The 24438-nt window shown below is 43.8% G+C and overlaps 1 protein-coding gene across 2 annotated transcripts; it reads right to left on the bottom strand.

The window, feature by feature from the left end:
• Window positions 1-478: 478 nt before the first annotated feature.
• ahcyl1 (adenosylhomocysteinase-like 1) lies at window positions 479-24214 on the bottom strand. Of its 2 annotated transcripts, none has more exons than XM_061838486.1 (17): window positions 23468-24214; window positions 12677-12791; window positions 11795-11938; window positions 11269-11369; window positions 11088-11190; window positions 10269-10363; window positions 10100-10206; window positions 9162-9278; window positions 9026-9089; window positions 7179-7267; window positions 6764-6834; window positions 6401-6495; window positions 6226-6324; window positions 5464-5532; window positions 4476-4554; window positions 3448-3568; window positions 479-3376 (listed from the first exon to the last, which is right to left on the bottom strand). In XM_061838486.1, the coding sequence occupies exons 1-17, from the start codon at window positions 23663-23665 to the stop codon at window positions 3370-3372; spliced, it is 1674 nt and encodes a 557-aa protein (XP_061694470.1). In that variant the 5' UTR covers window positions 23666-24214; the 3' UTR covers window positions 479-3369. The 2 variants fall into 2 exon arrangements, with proteins under 2 accessions (XP_061694470.1, XP_061694479.1); XM_061838495.1 differs by lacking the exon at window positions 23468-24214 and adding an exon at window positions 17184-17282.
• Between the last annotated feature and the right edge of the window lie 224 nt (window positions 24215-24438).

The raw sequence follows: 24438 nt of genomic DNA, 5'->3' as shown, positions 1-24438 counted from the left end.
TAAAAATAAATGCTGTGTAATAGGTCAAAACTAGTTTGGATGATGAGGTAACAGTGGGTTCGCTTGTAAATCTGTGCAGTGCCTTGGCTTTTTTAGGTACAGTAAAATATTGCTGAATAAATACTTTTGAAATTCACTGACGAAAGTTTGATATTATTTGAGCACTAATTTAATTTTGGAATTACTTTCATTACAGTGACAAGTTTGCAAATCAGTGTCACTGTTATTGTTTTCGCACAACAGTACATGATAGCTGTGTTAGCCATTTAGCTAACTGGATGAGAACAAAACTATATAACAAAACTTAAAATACTGAAAATCTTGATGTCCTTTCTGCTGAGTCATGTTGCTCACTTTTTTCTCTTTGCTTCGCCGGCTTAAAGCTTTTTCCTTTCTTTCTTTTTTTAGCCACAGGGTTGGATGTATTTTGGGAAACAACTTCAGAATCAGAACACAGTCATTATTTAAAATATCTCTGGGATGAAACAATGTTTTAACAATTACAATGAAGACGTCAAAGGTACACTCCATCTACAGATCAAGTCTTTATTGCTGATTGAATGGGTGTTGACACCAAAAGAAAATCATATTTGGCAGCAAACATGGTGTCTCAGATTAGGCTTTAAAGGACAGACGTGTTTTTCAGCAGGTCACAATAATGACAAAAAAAATGATGTTGGCAGAAATTCAGACAACATTAACATGATCGTTGAGGGACTGGCTAATTAATTTGGGAGACAACAATAAATAAAATACCTTAACATTGGTCAAGCTGGCATACTCGCATCATTTGCAAATGAGGTCAGCCTTGCATTGAGTGTTTGTTTTGATGACGGATGCTCTTTGAAAAACTATTAAGCTACGCTGGATGATCTATTAGCCTCTGATCTAACTCAAGAGAGTATGAAGCTCGACTTTCTTTCACAGGCTGCTTGAATCGAGATGGACTCTTAAACCAGCCACATGCAAATAGCCTTCACACTTCAACTAAAAACCCAATAATGGCGGTTTCGTTCCCGGTCTGTCTCTTTTCTAGTGGCCATTCCACCTGTTTTTGCCCTCTTTTATGTACAACTTCCACTCAATTTATTCTCGTCACTCAAAGGTTTCCCTGATTCCTTTGGATTTTTTTTTCCCCCACCCAAAAAAATCAAGAAAAAAAATCACAGCAGACAGGGAAACACCTAACAGAATTTTTTTTTTTTTTTTTAAAAAACAATTTCAGTTCATTAGTAGTCATTTGTGTTCTGAAACTTATATCTACCTATTCTAACTTTTGAACCTTTTATGGCAGGGGCGGAGTGTCAGGGAGGTTATGGTTTTATTTTAATCAAGTGTGGAGCAACTACAGTTCTCTACTTTTAACCTGCACAGTTTTGCAGAGGTGGGGGTCTTACAGTTGTCTTATGTAGTGGTGCCTTCAGATACAAGTTTAAAATGCTTTATTTCAAATCATTTCTTTATTTCCCTGTATTTCGCTATCAAAATGTACTCAAGTGCCACTAATCTTTTTAATCCGTTTTCCCGCTCACAAAAAAAGATTGAAATGTTTTTACATGCGGCACGGTGGGTCAGCTGGTAAAGCATTGGCCTCATAGTTCTGAGGACCTGGGTTCAATCCCAGCCCCACCAGTTTGCATGTTCTCCCCGTGCTTGCTTGGGTTTTCTCCGGTTTTCCTCCCACAACCCAAAAACATGCAACATTAACTGGACACTCTAAATTCCTCCTAGGTGTGACTGTGAGTGTGGCTGTTTGTCTCGATGTGCCCTGCGATTGGCTGGCAACCAGTTCAGGGTGTACCCCGCCTCCTGCCCGTTGACAGCTGGGATAGGCTCCAGCATTCCCTGCGACCCTCGTGAGGATAAGCGGCTCAGAAAATGGATGGATGTTTTTACATTAACGTTCACGCAGACTGTTCTTGATGCATGTTTTATTCTTGTGTACTTTTTTCTTTTAAGTCGCTGGTGTGAAACTCTTCCACGTCTTTGCATAGTTTGTAAACTTCAAAAGTGGTCTGGTGCGCCACATACTGCTGCCCTAAAGATTTGTGGCTCTCCTTTGCTTTCGTAAAGGTTGGTCAGGAGTAACATTTGCTAAATTTGTCTTAAAGGTTGCATCGAGGCACCTTGTCTAAGCAATTTTAGAATTTGAACGACCTCTCCTCCAAGTAGGTTTGGTTCATCGCAATCGCATAGGAAAGTTCCTAATCTGGAAAGGCCCAGTGACTCAGTCAAATGCAATAATATTAATTGTTTTTTGCAGAGTAAGAAGATTAATTCCTGTGAGTACTGTTATATTGTCTGTCTACGTGTTCCTCCACCGTTTATGTTCAAATATCCCCTGCTATAACACCGTAGCTAACAATTCTACATGTTAGCCTGTTTATGCAGGGTTTTTTTGTCATGTTTTCATATAAAGCTCGCGCAAAGTTGTTTGGGTGTTTTAAATATTTGTTTTATATCATGTTTGTGATTAAACTTCAACCGGAAGTGGCATTAAATAGTTTGTAGCCCCTTTTGGGAAGAATTTGCTCAAGTGCTATTTGTTCAAGTGCTGCCTGCTGGAAAGTGAGTTAAGTTTACTGGCAACATACAGCGTTTATATCTTAAGTCAAAACCAAACAAAAACAAATGTCAGAATGACGACTCATACCTTGTCAAACTCATACGTCGGGTCACTCGTATCTCAATGCATCTCTGTGTTAAACCAACACAACTTTCGAGGGATTATTTTCACAAGCACAACTTTGGTGAGGAATTTATAGTAATCATATTTTAAGCAGTGCAACTTTGGAAGATTCGCAGCCTTATTTTTTACCAGGGCAAGTGAATTTGATGAGGTTTTTTTTATTTTTATTTTGACAGGAGAGGATACAATATTTTTGTCTTACGCATGTTATGATAGATTGCCGTGTTCCACAATAATTGGGGACATCCGCAGTAAGGAACGGTTGTCCCATTTCATCAATATTATTTGTTGCAGTTAATAAGGGTGACTTGGTGGTACGAATATACTGACCACACAAACAGAAAACATTGAGAGCATTTAGTGTAGTGGAATGTAGATCATATTTAAATATCACTTTTCATTCTTATCAACCTTGATTTTTTGGCACTGTGCAAAAAAAGGAAGAAAACAATCAAAAAATATGAAATTTGTAGCAGCTAACAGTACATGCAAGCAGGCTTTTCTTTACCTATTTGACCAGACATTTAGCGTGCTCGATAAATATACAATTCATTTTTAAAGCTATATCTGATGTGCTATTTAGGATACATAAGCAAAATAAGTCCTCCATTTGGTAGCAATTTATCAAATAAAAAAGATATATGTGTTCCTTTCAGGGGAAACGTCAGCAGGCCTTCCCCTTAGTACCTGAAGACAAAATACAGTGCAGCATGATTAAACCAGCAGTACAGAGGGGACAGTATAGGGATACACTGTACCTGTAATAATTTGGCTTGAAGGGTCCGTTCTTGTTGAGGCCCATGTACTTGGCCTGCTCATCAGAAAGTTCTGTGAGGTGAGCGTCAAAGTTGGGGAGGTGCAAACTGGCCACGTACTCGTCTACAAAGTAGAGAACGTGCCCAATCATTACATCCAATTTCACTTCAGTGGTATTAAAAGTCCTATTTGTTGACAGTAATGGTTTGACTTGTGACCAAGCTCATCAATTTATTTATTGCTATTTCAAATGAATTTTTTTCCCCAAGTGAAATGAAGCCTTATTGCAGTAATTTTGGCTTTGTTTCCCAGCATGTTTGCTTTAATTTATCTTCAGGATGAGATTGTTGTTGCATGGCTTGTACACAGCGTGAGTCCGCAAGGGGCTGCAAATTCCCCTTTTAAATAACACCAATGATTGGCATGCCATTGCACAATCGAAAAACCATCTCACCAAGCTTTTTTTTTCCCAACAATGCCATCTTGAGGCGCCACGGTGGGTCAGCTGGTAAAGCGTTGCCCTCACAGTTCTGAGGTCCAGGGTTCGATCCCGGCCCCTCCTGTGTGGAGTTTGCATGTTCTCCCCGTGCCTGCACGGGTTTCCTCCGGGCACTCCGGTTTCCTCCCACATTCCAACAACATGCAACATTAAGTGGACACTCTAAATTGCCACTAAATGTGATTGAGACTGCGGTTGTTTTTCTCTATGTGCCCTGCGACTGGTTGGCAACCAGTTCAGGGTGTACCCCAGCTCCTGCCCATTGACAGCTGGGATACGCTCCAGCACTCCCCACGACCCTTGTGAGGATAAGCGGCTAAGAAAATGGATGGATGGATGGATGGATGGATTACTTTCACCTCCGGGGGTGCACTGTGTATACTTGTAACTTACTTTTGTAAGTACTTTTTACTTGTACTTTTTGTTAGGTAATGTGCAGAAGGATTTTTATACAAGCATAGGTGCTTATATAAAGTATGTATGTCTATAGTGTACGGTACACCGTGTTTTAGCTTTATCAGACGTTTTTACCCATTTTCTTGGGCAGGAGATACACGTCCTGCTTGTAACGTCCCTCCGGAGCATTGAACAACTCAATCAGGGCCAGTGCCTGCAAGCAAACAATAATTCAAAAGACAGTCACAGACAGACATGCCACTCACAGACATTGCAAAGAACAAGCTGATATCATGTGGTGTACGGACAGCCAGACATGACATGGGGGGGGAGGACAATGGTGGCCACAAAAGTTTGGTTACGTAGTGGAGCCCCGCTATTCACAGAGGATTTTAACCCATCTGAAATTGACGGCCCTCAGCCCCACTAAAGATTATACCAGTAAAATTGTTGACCAGGGAAAAAGTTATAGTTGCCTGTGTTAATTGTTTACTGTAGGTGACAAATATACTACAAACTATGATCCTAAAAGGGCAGCATGGTGTATCAGCTGGTAAAGTGTTGGCCTCACAGTTTTGAGGTCCCAGGTTCAACCCCTGCGTGGGTTTTCTCCTGGCACTCCGGTTTCCTCCCACATCCCCAAAAAATGCAACATTAAATGGACACTCTAAATTGCCCCTAGGTGCGATTGTGAGTGCAACTGTTTGTCTCCATGTGCCCTGCGATTGGCTGGCAACCAGTTCAGGGTGTACCCTGCCTCCTGCCCGTTGACAGCTGGGATAGGGTCCTACCCGCAACCCTTGTGAGGATAAGCGGCAAAGAAAATGGATGGATGGATGATCCTAAAACAGTTGAATTCACATACAAACATCTTTTAATGTGACACTACTCTTAAAAATGCACAACTGTACAATACAGGCAACAAACAATTTATGGCAATCACTCGCTGAGGTCTGCTCCCATTCCCTTTTTTTTTTTTTTAAATCTGGCAAATGAGTTTAGCACTGTGTTAAAACTGACTTTACATCCAATGTAAGATGACATTTTAACAACTAACTCTGAGTTTTAGCGCAAAAAAAAAAAAAAATCTGATCAATCATACATTAAGTTGACAACATCTGACCTGAGTGGTTGCGGTGATGGACAGCACAAAGGTGGGCACTGTGGAGCAGCTCAGATTCAGCAGGCGTCCCTGACAAAGAAAGCAAACAACCCAAGATGAAATCCAACACGCTTACTAGAACTACATAGTAGCACAGTCTAAAGCACAGGTGTCAAACTCAAGGCCCGGGGGCCAGAACCCACTGTATGTTTTTATGTGGCCCTTGAAGCAAAATCATATGTTTCAACTTCCATGATTTTTTGTTAAAATCTGTACCAAAATTTTTAATTGTCATATCTTATATGATAACATTGCAATATTACCGTCATAACTGCTCCCTTTGCACAGTTGTCATTGGACTGACTATAACGGTAACCGCGAATGGCTAAAGGGACTCTGCACAGGTTTAACGCAATCTGGGATGTTGACAAACTCATATTTCTTGCCTGTTCTAGATGAAGATTTTACATTTTGCACCACTATAAGGAATAGTTTCTATAAACAGCAATGTCTCTTGCTCTTTGCTCTGAATGTCGTACCAGGGCAGCACCGACTGCTGGAGAAAAATTCCCTGTGTGTTTTTACACACTTGTTCCATAAAGCTGATTCTGATTTTTGTGTTACCAAACAACAATAGTTGAAAAACCCATTACTCTTAATTTCAAATTCTAAAACTAGTTCATAAATTTTGAAGTGTAAATATGATGAGGCAGTGGAAGATTTTTATGGTTTCACAGTCATAAAAATGTAAACATGGCCCATGACTAACCCAAGATACGTTACCTCAGCCAGAAGCACAACCCTCTTCCCATCGGGCCAGATGATGTGGTCCACCTGCGAGCGGACCCGCTCCCAGGTCAACTCCTGGCTTCGCAGACTGGCCTGCGTGAGGGGGCGCAAAGACAACCAAAATGTCGACGAGTGGACCCCGGACCCGGACCAACGTGCAAACGTTTACCACGTCAATCTCCGTGTTGGAGTGACCCATGTTGCACACCACACAGCCGTTCTTCATCCGGTCCAGTTGCTCTCTGGTGACAACATTCTTGTTGCCTTCACGACCAGAAACAAAAGAAAGAACACAATAGTAACATAATGGAGAAAACAGGTCGCAGATCAAAGTGGACCATTCCTCTTTAAAGTCTAATTTAGGACTGGGCAAAATTGGCGACCAGTCCGTTTTTCTGTCTATGTACGTGACATTGTAATTGACTGCTGACCAGCCCAGGGCGTTCCCAGCTTCTCTCCCAAAGTCATTTGGATAATGCAGAAAAGTCCATATTCATATGTGTTTTCTTTTTCTTTCTATTTGCTGTCTTACCAGTGCAGGTGATGACCACGTCCATCTGCCGGATGACCTCGCTCAGTTTGACCACTCGGAAGCCGTCCATGCTGATCAGGTGCGATTAAACAAATATTGTCAACAACTTCAAATGATCAGTATTAGTATTCGGCAATTCATTAGTTTGATCTATTAAAATCAGCATATTAACAGTGGCTTACACTAACTACTTTGCTGTGAACAGAGCAGCAAGTTTACAAACGTACTGTCAGAGATGACAAATTTGTGATTTTTTTTTTTTACCCTTCTACAAACTTTTTCTTTTTAGCTAGTAGGTTTAAATTCCCACTAAGAAACTGACATAACAAGTGGAATGATTTCATTTGTGTTGGGTGATTCATTTTGAAGGCCGTATCGCCAAACCCTAATCCGTAAAAAAGCAGCAGCTACCTACCACGCCTGCAGGGCACAGATGGGGTCGATCTCAGTGATGCACACGATGGCTCCCAGGGCTTTTAGAGCCGTGCAGCAGCCTTTGCCCACCTACACCACATACAGGGCCATCTCAGTACATTTGAGATCACAGGCAATTTTCTAGGACAGTAATCCCTTGTTTTATCACTGAGGTTACATTCCAGAAAACCCCCACAATGAATGAAATCTGTGAAGTAGCAAGCAATTACTTATTACATTGTTATGTGAATGTGTGTGTGTGTGTGGTGTGTGTGTGTGTGTGTGTGTGTGTATATATATATATATATATATATATATATATATATCTATATATATATATATATATATATATATATATAGAGAGAGAGAGAGAGAGAGAGAGAGAGAGAGAGAGAGAAAGAGAGAGAGAGAGAGAGAGTTATTTTCCTTGAGCAGTTGAAGTGATCGTTCACACTCTCTACGTGAGCACATGCCTCAAATGGCAGGTGTGGTATGGTTGAATCCTGTGAACAACAGGCCACTTGGACATGATCTCAATGGCCGATATCCTGTCTTAATCATTGGCACCGTGTCTCACACTGACAGCCCTGGCAACGTAGTCAGGGAAAAGCATTATGGTAAGTAGTCTGGAACATCCAGTTGTTTTCATGTGCAGTACTGTAGTTGTAAAATATCAAGCTAAACGTTGCTTTTTACTTGCATTTGTTCCTCTCCATATTGTTATGACTATGTGCATTAGATATACTGGATGGTTGCTATCCTAGCTTTGGTTGCTATTTGTAAATTAATACCATGAAACTGTGACTATGGCCAACGTTTTACACAGTGACATTCCACTAATGTTCTCTGTATATTCAAGCAACCTCCTGATTTATCAAATATATGAGTTAAGATTAATCACAGAGGTTTCTTTTTTTGAAAAAATTAAGTGTCCATTTTGACTTTATATGAGTTATTGTAGCACAGCCATCCATTTTCTGAGCCGCTTATCCTCATGAAAGTCGCGAGAGTGTTGGAACCAATCCCAGCTGTCAAGCGGGCAAGAGGCGGGGTACACCCAGAACTGGTTGCCAGCCAATCGCAGGGCACACAGAGACAGACAACAGTCGTACTCACAATGACACCTAGGGGCAATTTAGAGTGTCCAATTAATGCATGTTTTGGAGATATGGGAGTAAACCCAAGTGCCCGGAGAAAACCCACACAGGCAGGGGGAGAACATGCAAACCCTACACAGGCGGGCTGGGATTCGAAATCCGGTTCTCAGACTTGTGAAGCCGACACTCTATAGCTGGTCCACTGTGCTGCCTCATTGTGCCACATTAAAATGAAATAGCCAACAAAGCTAACTCTCAGATGTAGAGGTGAGTCACTGCAGTGCAGGGCAGTGACTCACAAAAACACCTGCAATAAATTATCCGGAATAAACCCAAGGCAAGATTCCATTCCAGGATTCCTTGGGTGCCCTCTTATGGCATTTTGGTGTCAAGGACATGTGCTGAAGTAAGTCGAGGAGTTGAATTTAGACATCAGTAGTGCTATGCCGACATCTTGTGGCATATACAGGCAATTACAAATCTTTTTCGAAGGCGGGGGGGGGGGGGGGGGGTTGGATGGGGAGTGCCAATAACAGGGCTCACTGAATGGTGAAAATTCACTATACTGAATTGTTTTTTTTATTTATTTTTTTTAACATCTGCAAGCCATAATCATCAAAAACAGCACAAGTAAAAAGACTGGAAATAATTCTATGGCGTTCTAATTTTATGATTATACGATAAATCATTTTTGAGATGCATATTTAAATCCTGTTTTCATCATATTAATCAATTCATAATGAGAAATCACCTCTCCATAACCGCAAACCACCACTTGTTTGCCACCAAACATGATGTCTGTTGTCCTCTTCAAGCTGGCGATTAAAAACAAAACGACAAAATCAAACAAGTGAATTTGGGTGTTGGACAGGCGGATGGACGCTCACCCATCCAGGATGGATTCACGGCAGCAGTAGAGGTTGTCAAACTTCTGCTTGGTGACCGAGTCATTCACGTTCATGGCCGGGACGCACAGCTTGCTGGCTTTAGACAGCTGGTAAAGTCTGCAACGTTGCCACATGGGAAAACGCAACAGTCAGGCTAAGCCAATTTGGAACTAATACAGTTTCACCACATATCAGCGGCTCAGTTTTCTGTTGTCCTTTATAATTATGGCTAATAACTGAACACACGCTGAAAGTGAGTGGAATTGGTCCAAAGCTCCAGAAAAAAAGTTAAAACCCCTCCTCTTATACTGCGGGTCAAATTGGCCCTTCTTAAAGTTTAAAACATCAGAAAATGTACTTTTGTCAAATTGCTCAATCAAAAAGGCTCTTGTCATTCCCTTTAACTGGGGGAAAATGACAGTCTCGCATGGAGGCACCTCTGTGCGGAAAAGGTTGATCTCTAATAGTGGCGATCCGTGCCTAATTGGAACGTTATCACTGATCTTGACTAGTGTGGCAACTGACAATGTCAGCTGCTTCCCACAATGAGCTGGTGAGAACCGCCGATGACTTAAACACGTCCACGAACCTTAGGACCTGTCTGCATGTGCCCTGATTAAATTCGCATTGGCCCAGCCATCTCCTTGGACCAAGAGTTGAATGTAGTCCGACCAGGCTAATATTGAGATCACGTCCAAAGACGCACCCTCACTGCACCAGAATGTGCATGTTGGCACAGACCAGTCTGCCAAATTGCCAAACGGGCACAGACTATTGCGCTTAAAATATACAGAATAAGGTAAGTTTCTTTCAGCTTGTCCCGTTAGGAGTCGCCACAGCGTGACGTCTCGTAATGTCAGCATATGCAGTTGTGTCCCACTGCCGATGCTCTGTCTGCCTATGAAAAACTGACCCCAAAGTGCCTTTGTAAGTCTCACCGGTGAACTCCAGTGACGCTCTCCTCGACGATGCCCCGCACTTTCTTGAACACGTTGGGGTACTTCTTGTAAACCCAGTGTGTCAGGTCTCCGCCGTCGTCCAAGATCTGAGCAAGACGGGTGACAGCTGAAGGTCTCCATGCTGCACTGAAGCTGTACCGTACCGTACCATATTGGCCTGCCAGCCCTCCGTGTTGACACAACGATCGATGCACCACCAGAAGTCGTCCTCAGACTCACCCTTCCAGGCAAACACGGGCACTCCTGTGGGAGGCGACACCATCAAGTTGTTCGACAGTTTCATTGTTACACAGTTGTTACACTGACTGGTGCTCATTCCATTGTATGTCTGTGTCTGCAGTGACATCCATTCATCCATTTTCTTAGCTGCTTATCCACACAAAGGTCGCGGGAGTGATGGAGCCTATCCCAGCTGTCAACAGGCAGGAGGCAGGGTACACTTTGAACTGTTTGCCAGCCAATCGCAGGGCACATGGAGACAAACGACCAATCACACTCACAGTCACACCTAGGGGCAATTTAGAGGGTCCAAGTAATGTTGCATGTTTTTGGGATGTGGGAGGGAATCGAGTGCCCAGAGAAAACCCACGCAGGCACAGGGAGAACATGCAAACTCCACACGGGGGGCAGGATTTGAACCCCGGTCCTCAGAACTGTAAGGCCAAGGTGTCGCCTAAAACTACTACGTAAAATGTATAATACAAACAATCATTTTTGCAATCATTTTACAATAAAGCTACCACCAAAAAGTTGCACAGATTAAAATTAAACTATCAAGCGTAAATAGCTGTTGGTGGTTCGACAAACAAAACAAAAAACAAAAAACTCTGGAAAAAAAAAAACTTGTACAACTTGAACTAAAATTACTCAAAGTAGCGTAAAACAAAAAGTGGCACAGGTTAAATTCCAATTGTTAATCAAACTCATAGTTCCATTTCTGAAGGCATCACTGGAACACTGGTCTGACCTGTTTCAGCCAGTGCGGCGGCCACCTCGTTCTGGGTGGAGTAGATGTTGCAGGCGGTCCAGCGACACTGAGCCCCGAGAGCCACCAGGGTCTCAATCAGCACCTGTTGAGAGACAACCAGAACCGACAAAATGACAAAAACACCGGGAAGGACGCCGGGCAGGGCCAAGTCGTAACCTACCGCCGTCTGAGCGGTGATGTGGGTACAGCCCACCACCTTGGCCCCCGCCAGAGGCTTCTCGCCCTGGGCTCTCTTCCTCAGGGAAATGAGGGCTGACATATCTGGAGGAAGCGAACACAAGGATTGGAAGGCAGTCAGGCAATGACGACGCCATGATGCAGGGCTGCAGAACCTCACGCACCATTCGCGAAAGACATTTTCATTTTAGCCACCACCTCAAGTTAACGGTGTTGCCAAATGATCAGTTTTTCAAAAGTTGTTTTGAGAGCAGGGTTGCAAAACGTCAATCTTCAAAGTTGGAAACTTTTGGAAGTGGGAATTCATGAAAATTTGTTGGAATAAACAAGGAATTGATGACATTGAAAGCCTCTCCTTGATAGAGAATTTAACAAAACTGGTAAAGATTCGAACCTCAGCATTTAGATGTGTGAGGCAGACGCGGCCAGCACTTGCCCTCTCTTGCCATTACATTTGTAATTTTCAGACACACCAATCTCGGCACAGAGGGCCAATCCGCAAAAAGTACCTTGTTCGGCAATTTCAATCTCACGGCGGCCAAACTCGGCTTGCTTGACGTTCTTCACGCAGAAGTCGCTGCCGCCCTGTGTGTTGACCTGCGCTTTGTCACGGGGGGACGTTTCGTCATCGGAGCTGTCGGTGTACGACGCAGCTGGGGCAAGCAAGGACACAAATGTGAAAAAAAAAAATGCATCACAAGAGGCCTTTTGAATTTCACTTGAACAAATGACTGACAGATTGATTTAGCAACCAAGTCAAACTTCAGTGATCTTTTTCTAAAAATCTGTCAGAGCGAGGCCGTATGCCGGTTTACCCAATTGCACCGCCAAACCAAGTTTTCTGTGCCCATAACTTTAAGATGGGCCGGGCGGAGAGCCAGAGCCACATTGAAGTGCCGGCCAGGCTACACTGCGTGAAACACTATTGGGTCAAGGCCAAAAGGTAAGCAGAGCTGCGCCGAGTGTCGTTGGATGCATGGATTAGTTTCTGATAAGTAGTGTATACTTGCACACTGCCCCCACAGTCTGGTTTTTGTCCCACATTCGGATGCCGTTTGGCTTTTTCGATCCCCCGGGTTCACCTTGCAGTTTTCATGGTAACAAAATCTAGGTTCCGTCGTTAATGGCAACGAGAAGAACTGTTGCTCACCTGGATGAGACAGCCCCACCCCTCAAAACAGGCTAATTGTAATTTTAGTGACTTAGACTATTTAATAAGATCAACTAAAATGTTACATCATATGTAGCTGCATTGTATAATTGTTTACTTCTCCACTATTTTTCATTCGATGTAGAATATGTATAAAGCAACAAAAAGAGTAGTGTAACGACGTTGTAATAAACATATTTGAGGCAATCAAGGGCTAAAAGGCTCGGATGAAGTGCAGTACCCGAACTGTAGCTGTCTGTGGACGACTGCGAGATGGAGCGAGAGAGCGAACGGCGGCCGGCCTTCGTCGGGTATTTGCTGAACTCCTGCTTGTCCTCCGCATTGGCAAACTGGATCTACACGGGAGAAACACAAAACAAAAAGGTTGCACTGTTAGTTGTCATTTCTTCAAGTATTTGTGGGAGGCCTTTTTTCAGAATAGACTCCAGCGTTTGTCCAAGTATTTTTATTTGGTTTTTTTTTTTTTTTTTGGTCATGACAGTTGGTGATGGTGGCCAGCTGTCCTGTGGATGCCTGTGCAGAAGTCTTGCTTCTATTTTGTCAGATACTTTTTTCAACTTCCTATTTTTGTCCTCATAGCTATTAAGAACATCCATCCATCCATTATCCAAGCCACTTATCCTCACAAGGGTCACGGGAGAGATGGGAGCCTATCCCAGACGAAAGGCAGACTACAACCTGAAGTGGTCGCCCACACTGTCTGCACCAAAGTCAGGCGTGTGTACCACTACACCATCAGTGACTATTTGATTATTTTTTAAAAATAGAAATGCTCTCAATGAACTTTTGTCTTGAAAGTCAACTAAATGGAACATGTAGTATATAGTGTAATCCAGCAAATGAATACAAAAAGATCATTTCTTTAGCCTTCGAATTCTGGCAGCATGGTGATTCAGATGGTAAGGCGTTGGCCTCACAGTTCTGAGGACCCGGGTTTGATCCCAGACCCGCCTGTGTGGAGTTTGCATGTTCTCCCCGTGCCTGCGTGGGTTTTCTCCGGGCACTCCGGTTTCCTACCACATCCCAAAAACATGCAACGTTAATGGGACACTCTAAATTGCCCCTAGGTGTGATTGTGAGTGTGACTGTCGTCTGTCTCGATGTGTCCTGCGATTGGCTGGCAACCAGTCCAGGGTGCGGCGTCCGCCTCCTGCCCATTGACAGCTGGGATAGGCTGCGGCACTCCCCGCGATCCTGGTGAGGAGAAGCAGCAAAGAAAATGGATGGATGGATAGCCTTGTAATTCTGAAACATTTCCAGGCACAAATCTGTCCTTTGGCGAACACATCCGGAGGACTTGAGTGTTCACTTCTTTGAAATGTTTTCATCCACTGTGGAATGCGGTCAGATTTCCTCCTTATTTTTGATGTCTGTTGAAGGTGTTTGCACTGACAACCAACGCGCGGGTCAGCAGCGTTGACACAACACACACACGGCGCACACCATAAATCCGGGAGGACGTGAATGACAAGGACTCCCATGTGGACACACTCCTCCCGGGGAATTTCTTCAAAAGTGTCCCAATCAGAAGCGAGTGATTTCCAAGTTTTACGGAGCCAAGGAAAATTATTTTACAATTGAAAAGTCTCACGGCACACCAACAAACGGGCCACAATGGTACATTGCAAAGCTTTTTTTGTGGGTGGAGCATGCTGTCAAGGTTTGATGATTCTCAGAAAGTAAAAAATAAATATATATAGCCTCAGAAACTAGTGTGGACATGTCTATCATTAACAGGACAGCCCAAGAAGTCTCAAGGACCCACACTCGAAACTGAAAAGAAGGTTGGCCATTTTGGTTTGAAGCGCACAATTCATTTGCCCCCAAAACTAGTTTTGCGAAATCGGGTGGGCGTGTCTATTATAACAGGTTGCACCGAAAAGTTCCAAGAAGCCATGTCTTACGTCGGCCATTGTGGTGTGAGGCAGCGGATTCTTGGGTTGATAAAAATGTGCCCTCAATCGAATCGCCGCCATTTCTACAGACAAGCTAGGCGTTGCAGACGACATCACCGTGGCAACATCCACAGACCCATGAATAAGCGGCGAGCGGTGGACGTTTTCTGCCTATTTGAATTCACTCGATGATGTCACCAAAGCTAGATATGTACAGAAGATCAAACTCTGTGAAGATATCGATCCGTATACTCTCCAAAACGACGTACTTTCAAAGGATCTCAAAGACTTCCCTGAAGTAGAAGATCCGGACATCATAAACTCCCCAGTTTTACAGATGTCCTTTTGCACCGGAGACCAGGCAAAAAACTGGAAAAGCGTACAATTTCGTCGTTTCCGGATGGGTAAAACCATTTTCCTGCTAGACATTGTCAGGCGACAAAATCATGATTCTTGGCAGTGTGAGTTTAATTTGTTGGCATATATTTGATAGCTTGTAAGTCAAAACGTGGTCTATTAATTACATCACAATGTAGTGCGTAAATTTTACTAATTTTGCTGTTGGAGCCCAATCTACAGAATCCTTATCGTACAGTTTACTTCGTTCACCTGTAAAATTCATCAAGTACACATTAAAGGGGAAATCCAGTGCTTGCATTAACAGTGTATCCAAAAGGTCATGTAATATGTACTCTATTTTGACAATGTGATGTTAAATCCTCTCTCATTTAACAGTGTTTTGAGAAGATTTTTATTGACAATTACGAATTTTCAGGGGTGCTGTCATTTTTGCGAGTCACATGATCTACATGTGACGTGTTCCGTGCCGTTCCAAACGCTGGATTACATGGAACACCATTTATGCCCAGCGCCGATTTCCTGGATTTATCCGCATCTGATGAAGAAATAGAAGTATCCGTTGATCGGGAAGATGGAGGAATACTTCCATATTCAGATTTGAACCTGTGTCTGTAATTAATGTTGAATATCTGGATAGTTCTTTGGGTGGAATGACGCAGAGTCCGACTACTCAGTGCGTAAACAAAGGCCCCCGGGAGCTCCGGGCCGGCAGCCGCGATGGTTCTTCAGACGGGAATGACGCGGAGACTGACGAGCCAAGCTTCCAGGCGGCGGGTGCCGTTAACCCCGGACGCCGAAGCTAGGCTAAAAAGCCTCCGCCGCCACTGAAGGCGGGCCACGAGCTCTGACGGCGGGCCGCAAGCCGAGCTTCGACATCCGGGGAGGCCTATATCCGAGCTTCGGTGGCGGCGGAGTCCTTTAGCCTAGATTCGGTGTCCGGGGCTAACGAAGCAGGTGGCGGCGGGCCTCGAGCCGAGCTTCCAGGCGGCGGAGGCCGTTAGCCCCAAACGCCGAAGCTAGGCTAAAGGCCTCCGCCACCACCAAAGCTCGACTAAAGGCCTCTGCCGCATGAAAGCTCGGCTCGCGGCCCGCCACCAGAGCTCGCTCGTCAGATTCCGCATCATTCCCGACCAAAGAACCATCCGCGGCTGGCCGCCCGGAGCTCCCGGGGCCTTTGTTTACGCACTTATGTCGCGCGTAGGACTCTGAGTAGTCAGACTCCGCATCATTCCGCCCGAAGAACCCTCCGAATATTCAACATTAATTACAGCCAGAGGTTAAAATCTGTATGAAAGTATTCCTCCGTCTTCCCGATCAACCGATACTGCTATTTCTTCATCAGATGAGGATAAATCCGAGAAATCGGCACTGGGCTTAATGGTCTCCCATGTAATCGAGCGTTTGGAAAGGCACAGTACACGTCACATACGCCCACGTACATCATGTGACTTGCGAAAATGGCAGCGGCCATGAAAATTCGTAATTGTCGACAAAAATCTTCTCAAAACACTATTAAATGAGAGAGGATTTAGGATAACATTGTCAAAATAGGGTACATATTACATGACCTATTGGAAACACTGTTCATGCAAAGCACTGGATTTCTCCTTTAAAAGACTATTACATACACGCCTGTTGTTATTGGCAGTAGGGTCGACAGTCCAATACGAATTTGAACACTAAACACGACCATCGAAGGAAGATCACAGCAAAAACTATAGGGCGTGAAGCCATTGTTGTAACTATGTAACATATGTTGTAACTATGGACAACGCACACGACGACAGAGATATTTGATTGAAAATTTTGGTGTTCTTTCGTCTCAATTCCCGTCAACACGCTTTAACATATGACACTAGAACTACACGTGCTAACCGGTTACAAAATGATCAGAGCAGACTTTCAAATAACCCTTTGCCTCGAGTGCTCGAGCTTCGTTCAGATCTGCACGTCGTATATGTGCAAGCCCCTTTTGTTGCTGTTTTTTCGATAACTCCATTGTATCTTCTCCTTCATGTAATCTAATCTTTGGAACACGGAAAAAAATCGCTTTGCAAGGTCTCTCTTTCCGCGATTTCCACATCCGTAGACGCAACACAAAATCTGGCGTGATGATTTACTCGAGTCGGAACAACGATCAAGATGGACAGCTGACTTCTTGTCCGCAACGATGTACCCGGATGAACAAGCGTGACGTCACGTGCAACCGTACTATTTGAGCAAATTCTGTCTCTTGTACTTTGACCAACTCCAAACAAGGACTTTGTCTAAAGTGGGAGGTGATGTCATAGCTTCAGGCGTGTTGAGGCCCACCCAAAAAGACGACTCTCCGCAAGGTCAGAACTGCTAAAATTGTTCGTTTTCGATTCGTCTGATGCTGAAGAAGCGCCATTAACATTGTTTGGCCACTCTGCGAGTTCTCGGCCTTGACGTGACCTGCCGGTGTGCGTCGAGGTGAAAGTGGCCACTCACCGTTGTGTGCGCCATCGCCGCCTCCGCGTCCTCCAAGTGACATTTCGGCACCTGCTGGACCTGACGATATTAACAACCCCCCCCCCCAAGAGACAAAACCCGCCCAGTGGAGTGGGAGGTGCCGCTCACCTGTCAGACTCTTTTCGAACGGCCCACAGAGGTCAAGATAAAGACAGATAAAGAGAGAGACAGAAATAGAGTGAGATAAAGAGAGACAGAATAAGCAAGACAGCCTCCTCTATCCTTTCTTTCCACACTCCCTTCTTTCATTCCCTTCTTTTTTGACTTCTTTTCTTCCTCCCCTTCCTGATTTCCTTCCAAACATCTTTTGTCCCTTCCTACTTTATTTCTTCCTTCTTCCATTCTCCTTTCATTCCTTTTTTCTTCCATGCTTCCTCGTTTATTTTCTTCAGTCTGCCCTTGCTTTTCCTTTCCCTCCTTTCCATTTTCTTCCATCCATCTCTGCACCTTTTCTCCTTTCATTCCTTTCTCCTTTTCTACCTTCCTTATCCCTTCTTGTTTCTTCCGCCTTGTCCTCCTCCCTTCCTCATTGTTCATTCTCTTCCTTCTTTTCTTCTTCGATGGTTCCTTTGTATTTATTGTCTTCCTTATCTCCTCATTTCTTTTTTATTTATACTTCTTTCTCCCCTCTTAATCTCCTCCCGCCATTCTTTCTTCATATGTTCAATTACTTCTCTTTCAAGCTTTCTTCGTTATTTATTTTCCTCTTCCCTTCCTTGTTTCCATCCTTTCCTTCCTCCTCCCTTTTTCCTTCTTTCTGCATTTCCTTTCATTTTCTGGCTCCCTTCTATCCCCTTCTTTCCTTCTTTTATGCCTTCCTTCCTTCCCTTCTAAATTGCTTTCTTCTTTTGTAACCCTTTCTTAATTTCCTTCCTTATGTCTTTCTCCCCTTACCTTTTTCTCCTTCCTTCCTTTTGTCCCCCTTCTTTTCTTTAGTTCTTCATTTCTTCTTTCCTTTCTTTCTTCTCTTCATCTCTTGTTCCTTCTTTACTTCCGCTCTCATTTCCCCCTCCTCCATTTTCCCAATTTGCTCCTCCCCTTCTGTCTCCCACCTTTCCCTTCCCTTCCTAAATTAAATTCCTCCATTCTCCCTTCCCTTCTTTCGTTACTGTCTTCCATCCTTCTTTCCTGAGTTCATCCTCCCTTCTTTTCACCATTCCACTCCTCTTTCGTCCCTTTATTTTTTCCTTCCTCCCATTTCCTTCTCCTCTCTTGTTCTTTCTTCCTCCCTGATGTCGCCATCGTTTCCTTCCATAGTTCGCCCCTTTCTGTCATTTCTCCCTTTTTTCCTTCCTTCCTCATACCTGGTACAGCAAAAGTGCCCAGCTAAAGGGATTATTTGTTTGTGATATTGGCATTTCAAAACTGAAAGTATCTATGTATCACTGAGTTAAATTAATTCATCAATTGGCTCACAGGAGGAAAATTGTAGTTGCTGTTTCTACGGGTCACAAAAGGGCAACAAATGCTCGCTGACCCACGATAGGCATTAGAAAGTATGGAAGTACAGTCAATATGTGCCACCAAGATTTGAAATCGAAATGCCACAGGAAACAGGATTTGAATTTTAAAAGTATTGTGATCACATTTTCAATAGTTGTATTTAAGTGTAACCTTTCAATGTTAACAATTCAACTGGCTGCAATTTGCTGTCTAAAATTCATCGTCTGTGCCACAGGGCAGGGTTACTTCAGGTCAGAACCGAACAGCCAGCCAATCGCAGTTACGTCACGTGACGTCACATACTAAGAAAGCATAACTGGATTGGCTGGCCATTTGGTTCTGACCTGAAGTAACCCTGCCTGGTGGCACAGAGGGGGAATTTTAGACAGTGAATTGGAGCCAGTTGAATTGTTAACATTGAAAAGTTACACAGAAATACAGCCATTGAAAATGTGATCACTTTACATTTCAAATTGAAATCCTGGTGGCACTAATTTACTTCCATAGAAACTCTGAAGCGTAATGGTACGCTCTGGTCTCCATGGAACAAACATCTCACCCAGTTAGATCTTAAAATCAAAAAGGTTTTTCCAGGTGGCAGACTTAATCTGCCTCGGTGAGGGCCCGCCGTCACCCGCCAGACGCTCTTACATCACCGCATTGGCCGCTTGACTGAGTCTTAAAATAAATGCCTTGAGTCCGCGCGACGGATTACACTCAAAAACATTGCATGTACGTGAGCTCAGGTAAATACTGCGGGTAGATAGCGAAGTAGACCGACAGACTGAGGATAAGGCCACATTTTTCCTACATCATGTGCTAATATTTTTTATCATAATGCGATGGGGGTCGCACATTCCAACGACCGCCAATGAAGTGGTGTCACAATCATATCACAGCTTTTAATTGGCCCAAAACATGAAGTAAAGAAAAGTAACTGCTTGAGTATTAGGGCTGTCACTATCAAGTATTTTTATAATCAATTATTGGTTACTCCATCGATCAATCGCCTGAAAATGTATTTTGCTTTCAAATTCATTCACAATTTAGAAATAGTTTAGAAACCAATTATTCTTGTTTACTCAATTAAATTATAATTAAATAATGAATTAACTAAAGAATAATTCAGCAATGACACCAGAAGGAGGGATGTTGTATTTACCAACTTTTTTAAAAGAGACAGCTCATTAGTGCTACTGATTAAAGGTCTACCGACATGTTTATGGCATGAGTTTTACTATGTTTTTAATAAAAAAAAAAAAAAAGGCAGCCGGAATGGACCCATCTGTTTTGACACCACATGTCATGATGTTGTTGTATATGGATTTTTGTACCTCCCGCCATGAAAATCCTTTCGTTTTGGAGAAGAAGCAGGAAGTAACTTTTTTTTCCAGACGCCCACAGTAGCGGGTTCCTGTGTTTATACCAGTTTTACCGGCGGGAATTTAGCAGATTTTTCCTGCATGTTATCCAAAATGCCGTCTCGTTGTATTGCTGGCTATTGCTCGAAGACTCGGGAGGACGGATTCATTCTTCACACATTTCCAAAAGACCTGGTTCGGCGTCAAAAATGGATTGCACAGGTGCAAAGGACGAGAGCTTCGTGGGTTCCAAATGACAGGTAGGTGTGCATAGAACTATTAAAAAAAATAATAGCTAGGGGGACGACGTAATTCTCTCAGAAGTAACAAAAGATCCGCGTCATAATAACTTAATGAAGTACGTAAGTCAGGGTTGCTCAATGTGTAAATGTGTTATACAGTGCACTTCTGAAGCTGCTTCAGGTTCAACTACATCTAAATTACACATTATTTGCACTACGGCGCCAAATAATTATTATTTTTAAATACATTGGGTATTTTTCCCCCCGAAGGGATTATTATTCAATTATTGTTTTGTTGGCAACCTGTCAGAAATTAAGCAAAACTGTTGATCACTGATTTCCAAACAGAAAGCAGATGCTTGTAAACTCAAAAGATAACTTTTAAATTTCACAAAGGACGGCAACTTATCAAAATAGTAGCTGATTAATCAATGAATTATGACACCAACATTTTGTTTGTTTTTTTTTTTATACACACCAGTCTTCATTTCATATGCACTATTTTTTTAAAGGATACAATATAACAATTCATTGCTTATTATTTTGCGGTCCCCAAGCTACAACTCACAGACCCCCGGGGGGGTCGAGGGACCATTCTTTGAGTTCCACGTGGATAACATATTCTGCCCACCTGCCAAGCAATAAGAACAACATGTGGACTGCGTTCCAATATGAAAACATATTGGATGCGAGGAATGCTGCAGAGAGCTTATGACAACAAAGCACATTGTTATGAATATAGGCCCGAGAGGCTCAAGTCCAACTGAGCCGGCACTTGCGCCCTGGGAAAAAAAACTAGTGAATGTGTGAGTCAAACATTTGCTACAAGAAGACATATTCCACTTTTTAAAAAAAATAACATTTAAAAGGCCTTTCTCCACAAAAAGAAGTCTAATACAACGAGAGAGCTAAAGCGAGAGAGAGGGAGAGAGAGAGATGCTTGAGTGTGTGAACGATAACTAGTTTGTGTGATAACTTGCTTGTGTGAGTCAGTGACCTCGTCTCTCCTTTCCTCCTTCCCATGAAGCCATTACACAACCAACCCTGCTGGGAATGAGACTCACCATATGATTACTTGTTCATGTATCACCGTTTGGAAACTCTTCACTTACATGGCGGGTCAAACGGATCTGTCCATCTTTCATTTCTTTGTGCGTGTTCTGCTTGCCTCCTTCTTTTCAGATTTGTATTACATGGTCGGTTATATCTTTCAGTTTTGTTTTTTTTAAATTTGAACATTATATTTATACCCACCCAGTGGTGCCTTGATTTGTTGCATAACCAAGCTCAAACCTCAATTTATCTTTCAAATGAATCAATTTTCCCCATTGCCGTGCAATTAAGCTGTTCCACTTCCCCCCATTTTTTTGTTCTTTAGGGCAGCACGGTGCGGCAATTGGTTAGATTGTTGGCCTCACAGTTCCGAGGACACAAGTTCAAATCCTGGCCCCACCTGTGTGAACTTTGCATGTTCTCCCCATGGCTGCATGTATTTTTTCCGGGCACTCTGGTTTCCTCCCACATCCCAAATCACTTTAAATTGCCCCTAGGTGTGATTGTGAGTGCGACTGTTGTCTGTCTCCATGTGCCCTGTGATTGGCTGACAACCAGTTAATGGCGTACGCCGCCTCCTGCCCGATGACAGCTGGGATAGTCTCAGGAACTCCCGCGACCCTCGTGCGGATAAGCAACCAAGAAAATGGATGGATGGATCTTTTTATGTAAAAAAAAAAAAAAACCAGCAGTGTTGGATGCATATTTATATAAAACATATAAAAACACAGAAGAATACAAGTGCAAGCTGGTTTTCCAAAGTGTAATCAAGTCTCTCTCTATCACACACACACACAGGAGTATGCGTAATTGTGTCCAATTAAGCGCCTTGGCCTAGTGAGTGCAGTCAAAAGTGACTTTACCGTGCAGTTAGTTGAGTGCTCAGCCTTCTCCGTGCTTCTTGCAAGTGTTTTTTTCAGTTTTGTACTTGTGTGCTAGACTATTTGTCCTGTTTAATAAAAAAATTAAAGGGCATCGATTACTTTGTTTCTCACATCACTTGAATGGCGACGTTTCTGGAGCTGGAATTTTGGCGTGCAATGCTGTGAAAAAATTCTCCAAGGAAATGCTTGTAACTTGAAAGACTTAACCCATTCATGAGCAGGGTGGCAATATTTTGCCTTATTGAGATAAAAGTCTCCTAACAGGCAACAATCAAGGAAATAACACTTATTTTTCGTTGAAGGCATAAAACAAAGGGCAAAAATGATGTACCCTCTCACGGGCAGCGTCCCAAAACTGGGAAGGGTACGTTATCAGTTCTGTGAAGTGATACATAGGAGAGATATGTTTATCAATTAATTCTTACTCTAGAACGACACTTATGCATTGATAATACTGATGGAATAGCATTTTGAAGACAAACTTGGTTGCATACTGACCTATCTCCTTTTCTTCTCTCAGAAACGCTCCATGTGTACTTGAGGCAGCCATGTTGGGTCAGGGAAATAACTCCGTGCTAACTTTGACTGATGAGTTATCCTGTCCTGATACCACATTATGGCTTCAGATTGAAACACTTAAATATTTTGATATACTTAAGGATATAATGCGTGAAAATCATGATGCCCACGAATGGGTTTAAATTGGGACGCTTGTAGGGTCAAGACACAAACTACTGTTGAGGCACCACAGTCCTGGGGTTCAGCATTCGGATTTTAGATCAAAGTTACCTTGAATAGGCTATGCCCTGAATAAGGCGAAGGCAAACAGAAAATTCATGAAGGATATATAGATATACTGTATCCAAAAAAAACCTTCATGCAGAAGGTCACATTTGAGTACACCCTGGAATGGTCGCCTCCCAATGCCAGGGAGGGCGCATACAGACAGACCGACTGGTCTCAAGTCAACGTGAAGGCACGTTTCGACAAAGAAAACATTCCCACTCATTTTCGCAGTGAATAACTTATAAATGGTCACACCTACGGACAATTTGTTGTTTGATAATAAGCTAATAACGTGCACATGTTTTGGAACTACGGGACGGAAACCGAAGACGTGCTGCCCATACTCATGAGGATATTATACTGCGGCAGTTGCAACCGGTCCAGGATCAAGTCTGCGTGTCCCCCCGCATCTGCACAGTAATCATGCGGCGCCCCTCGCTTCCCCTCCTCCTCCTCCTCCGCGGCCGGTCGCAGCCTCCCTCCCGAGTCCTTACCTTCTTGACGGACTTCAGCGTCGGGACGGCAGTGAAGGCGGCGGAGGACATCTCCCCGACGTTCATGTTGACGTCGCTGCTGTTCTTGCTGACGGTCAAGGCCGAGTATTTCTCCGCCACGTTCTCGGTCTCCTTGACGTACTTGGTGCCTTGTTTGACCTCGGCCACCATGCCGTCGGACGCCGCCGAGTCGCTCATCGCGTCCGCCGCGTCGAGGAGCAAGGTTGTGGGGGGACAAGGAGAGGGAGAGCGGTCGTGTGGGCCCCCTCCCCAAAAGCACGTCTAACACAGACGAACTACTCTTTCACTTCGGTTGGGAATATGAAGCGATTTTGTGCCTTGGCGACTTTGTTTGACTGCAGTCGCTCGGTTCTCCGGTGGCGGCGGCGAGCTCATCGGTCCGCAGGCAGGCTGCATCTCTGCGGGGAGGGCAGGAGAGGGAGCGATGCGCTCAGGCGAGCGGGTCACCTGAGCTCTTGGCAAAGGGGCGGGGGTCGCCTTTATCGGCTCTACGGAGGAAAGCGGCGAAGTCAAACAGACGACAATAAGGCCATTGTTGTACTTTTTTGTACTTGTGAGTGACGGCGAGAGTGGTACGTTGTGTTTCCATGGTTACACAGGAAGTGTTTTGGCTCGGCCACCCCCCAGCAAGGCCCGCAATAGTCCCGCCTTCTTCACCCCGATTGGTCCATTGTGAAACAGGCGGGCCACCTGAGCTTCCGGCACGTGCGTGGGTGGCCAGTCGCTTTCATCCGCTCAGCGGTGGAAAATCGAAGCGTCAAATCGAGAAAAATAAAGGGATTATTGGATTTGGGGAGATGTTTTGTGGTACAAATGACATTGCCCTTTCCCATGGTTACACAATGTGTTGTGGCTCAGTCGCTCCCACAACCAGGAAATCCCGTAATAGTCCCGCCCTCTTCGTCGCAATTAGTCAATTGACCTTTCCGACCTGTCAATCACTCGTACAA

Source organism: Syngnathoides biaculeatus, chromosome 2 (genome assembly GCF_019802595.1).
Source record: "Syngnathoides biaculeatus isolate LvHL_M chromosome 2, ASM1980259v1, whole genome shotgun sequence".
In the NCBI taxonomy this organism is placed as follows: Eukaryota; Metazoa; Chordata; class Actinopteri; order Syngnathiformes; family Syngnathidae; genus Syngnathoides; species Syngnathoides biaculeatus.
Note: the sequence above shows the minus strand (reverse complement) of the source record. Positions and strands in the feature narration are given on the sequence as shown.

Coding starts and splice junctions, on each gene's coding strand:
- ahcyl1 (XM_061838486.1), bottom strand. CDS start 23,665: ATGAGCGACTCGGCGGCGTCCGACGGCATGGTGGCCGAGGTCAAACAA. Junction 11,939..12,676: donor CACAGACAGCTACAGTTCGG/GTACTGCACTTC, acceptor TGCTTGCCCCAG/CTGCGTCGTACACCGACAGC. Junction 10,207..10,268: donor AGGGCTGGCAGGCCAATATG/GTACGGTACGGT, acceptor CGTCTTGCTCAG/ATCTTGGACGACGGCGGAGA.